Below are 1,516 nucleotides of genomic sequence, written 5' to 3'. Positions count from 1 at the left end.
GGATGTCCTGGTCCCTGTTCAAGAAAACAGAGGCAAAGAAACTGTTAAAAATACCAGCTTTCTTGTCTGGCATAGCCACAAGATTACCATTTGGGTCTTTCAGGGGCCCTACATTGCCTGGTGCCCTCTTCTTGCTCCCAATGTACTTGGAAAAGGACTTTTTGTTGTCCTTAATCCTGAACACTAGCCTGAGCTCCATCTCTGCCTTGGCCTTCCTAACAGCCCTCCTGCACTCCCGGGCTGAGGAGGAGTACTTCTCCTTGGTGATAGCTCCTCACTCCCACTGGTTGTATGCCACCCTTTTAGTCCTCAGGCATTGCTGAATGTCCTTGCTGAGCCAAGGGGGTTTCTGAGCAGTCCACTTGCTTCTCTCAGGGACTGTTACCGTTTGGGCCTGGAGGATCACCCCCTTAAGATACAACCATCCCTCGTGAACTCCCATCTCCTCTACCTTCTGGGCCCTCAGTGCCTCCCCCACTAGTCTCCTAAGCTCATTGAAGTTGGCCCTTCTGAAATTAAGGGCATTAAGCCCTTGACACCCTGCGTTGGACAGTGAAATCCATCAGGTGATGATCGCTATTGCCCAGGTGGTCAAGGACCTGCAGTCCCCTCACCAGGTCATCCCCCGTGGCCAGGACCAGGTCCAGCAAGGCATTACCCCTAGTGGGGCTGTGCACCTCCTGGATAAGTGTTCTTCTTGTCCATGCTAAGGGCTATGAAACTGCCCCAGTGGGACGTTCCCAACAGCATACCTCCAGAGTGGGAAGCAGCTCCCACCTTTAATGATGGAAACTGGGAGGGGGAAAAAGAAAGCTTGGGCATTGGTCTTCCTCTTCCTGGAAGCTGACCTGTGAGCGAGGTGCCCATACCTCTTGTGCTAGCAACTTGTCCTTGCTCTTACTTTGCAGTTTCCAATGTCACAAAGAAGATAGAAGTGCAGCTTATAAACCTGAACATGGCATCCGCTTCCTCATCTCCTTCTGCCCTTCATTGGGTGCTTCTTCCCTTCCTGTTCCTGTTGTCCTTGTAATACTGACCTGCCAGGAAGAAATGCACAGAGGACATACAAGTGGAGGTAAGGACATGAGGAGAGGTGTGGGGGGAGGATGGACAGGGTTGTGGAGCTGATGTGCTCCCTTGTTGGATGGTACAAACTCTGCACCAGACACTCTGCCTCCCTGTAACCAGTGTCTGGCCAATATCTGTGGTGACAGCGCTGGCAGACATTGCACTAGTAGCAGGCAGATGCTTGGAGGGGATACATGCAGGAGGGGTCTTAAATGCTCAGCCCTAGCCTGAGCTGTCCATGTGGCAGCCTAGGGAGAAGAATGATGTGGACAGTCCTTGAAAGCAGATGCCACTGCTCCTGACTGCCTAGCCCCACATCTGTATCATTCCCCCTACCCTACAAAGATCATAGTTGGCATAGCAGGGGACAGTACATATAAGCAACTAAACCAGAGCCTTTTCCTGTCTCCCCACAGGACAGACACCACATCTGTGCTGACTGTGGAAC

General features: G+C 52.0%; 1 protein-coding gene across 1 annotated transcript in view; it reads left to right on the top strand.

The window, feature by feature from the left end:
- VTCN1 (V-set domain containing T cell activation inhibitor 1) overlaps positions 1 to 1,516 on the top strand; it is a 30,680-nt gene extending 29,164 nt beyond the window's left edge. The window contains exons 5-6 of the mRNA XM_019527696.1: positions 909 to 1,075; positions 1,485 to 1,516. Coding sequence (XP_019383241.1) covers positions 909 to 1,030 — 122 coding nt within the window. The 3' untranslated portion in view covers positions 1,031 to 1,075; positions 1,485 to 1,516. The remainder of the gene's footprint in view (positions 1 to 908; positions 1,076 to 1,484) is intronic.

The sequence above is a fragment of the Gavialis gangeticus genome, unplaced genomic scaffold, assembly GCF_001723915.1.
Source record: "Gavialis gangeticus isolate Ggan-Ray unplaced genomic scaffold, GavGan_comp1, whole genome shotgun sequence".
Taxonomy (NCBI): Eukaryota; Metazoa; Chordata; order Crocodylia; family Gavialidae; genus Gavialis; species Gavialis gangeticus.
Note: the sequence above shows the minus strand (reverse complement) of the source record. Positions and strands in the feature narration are given on the sequence as shown.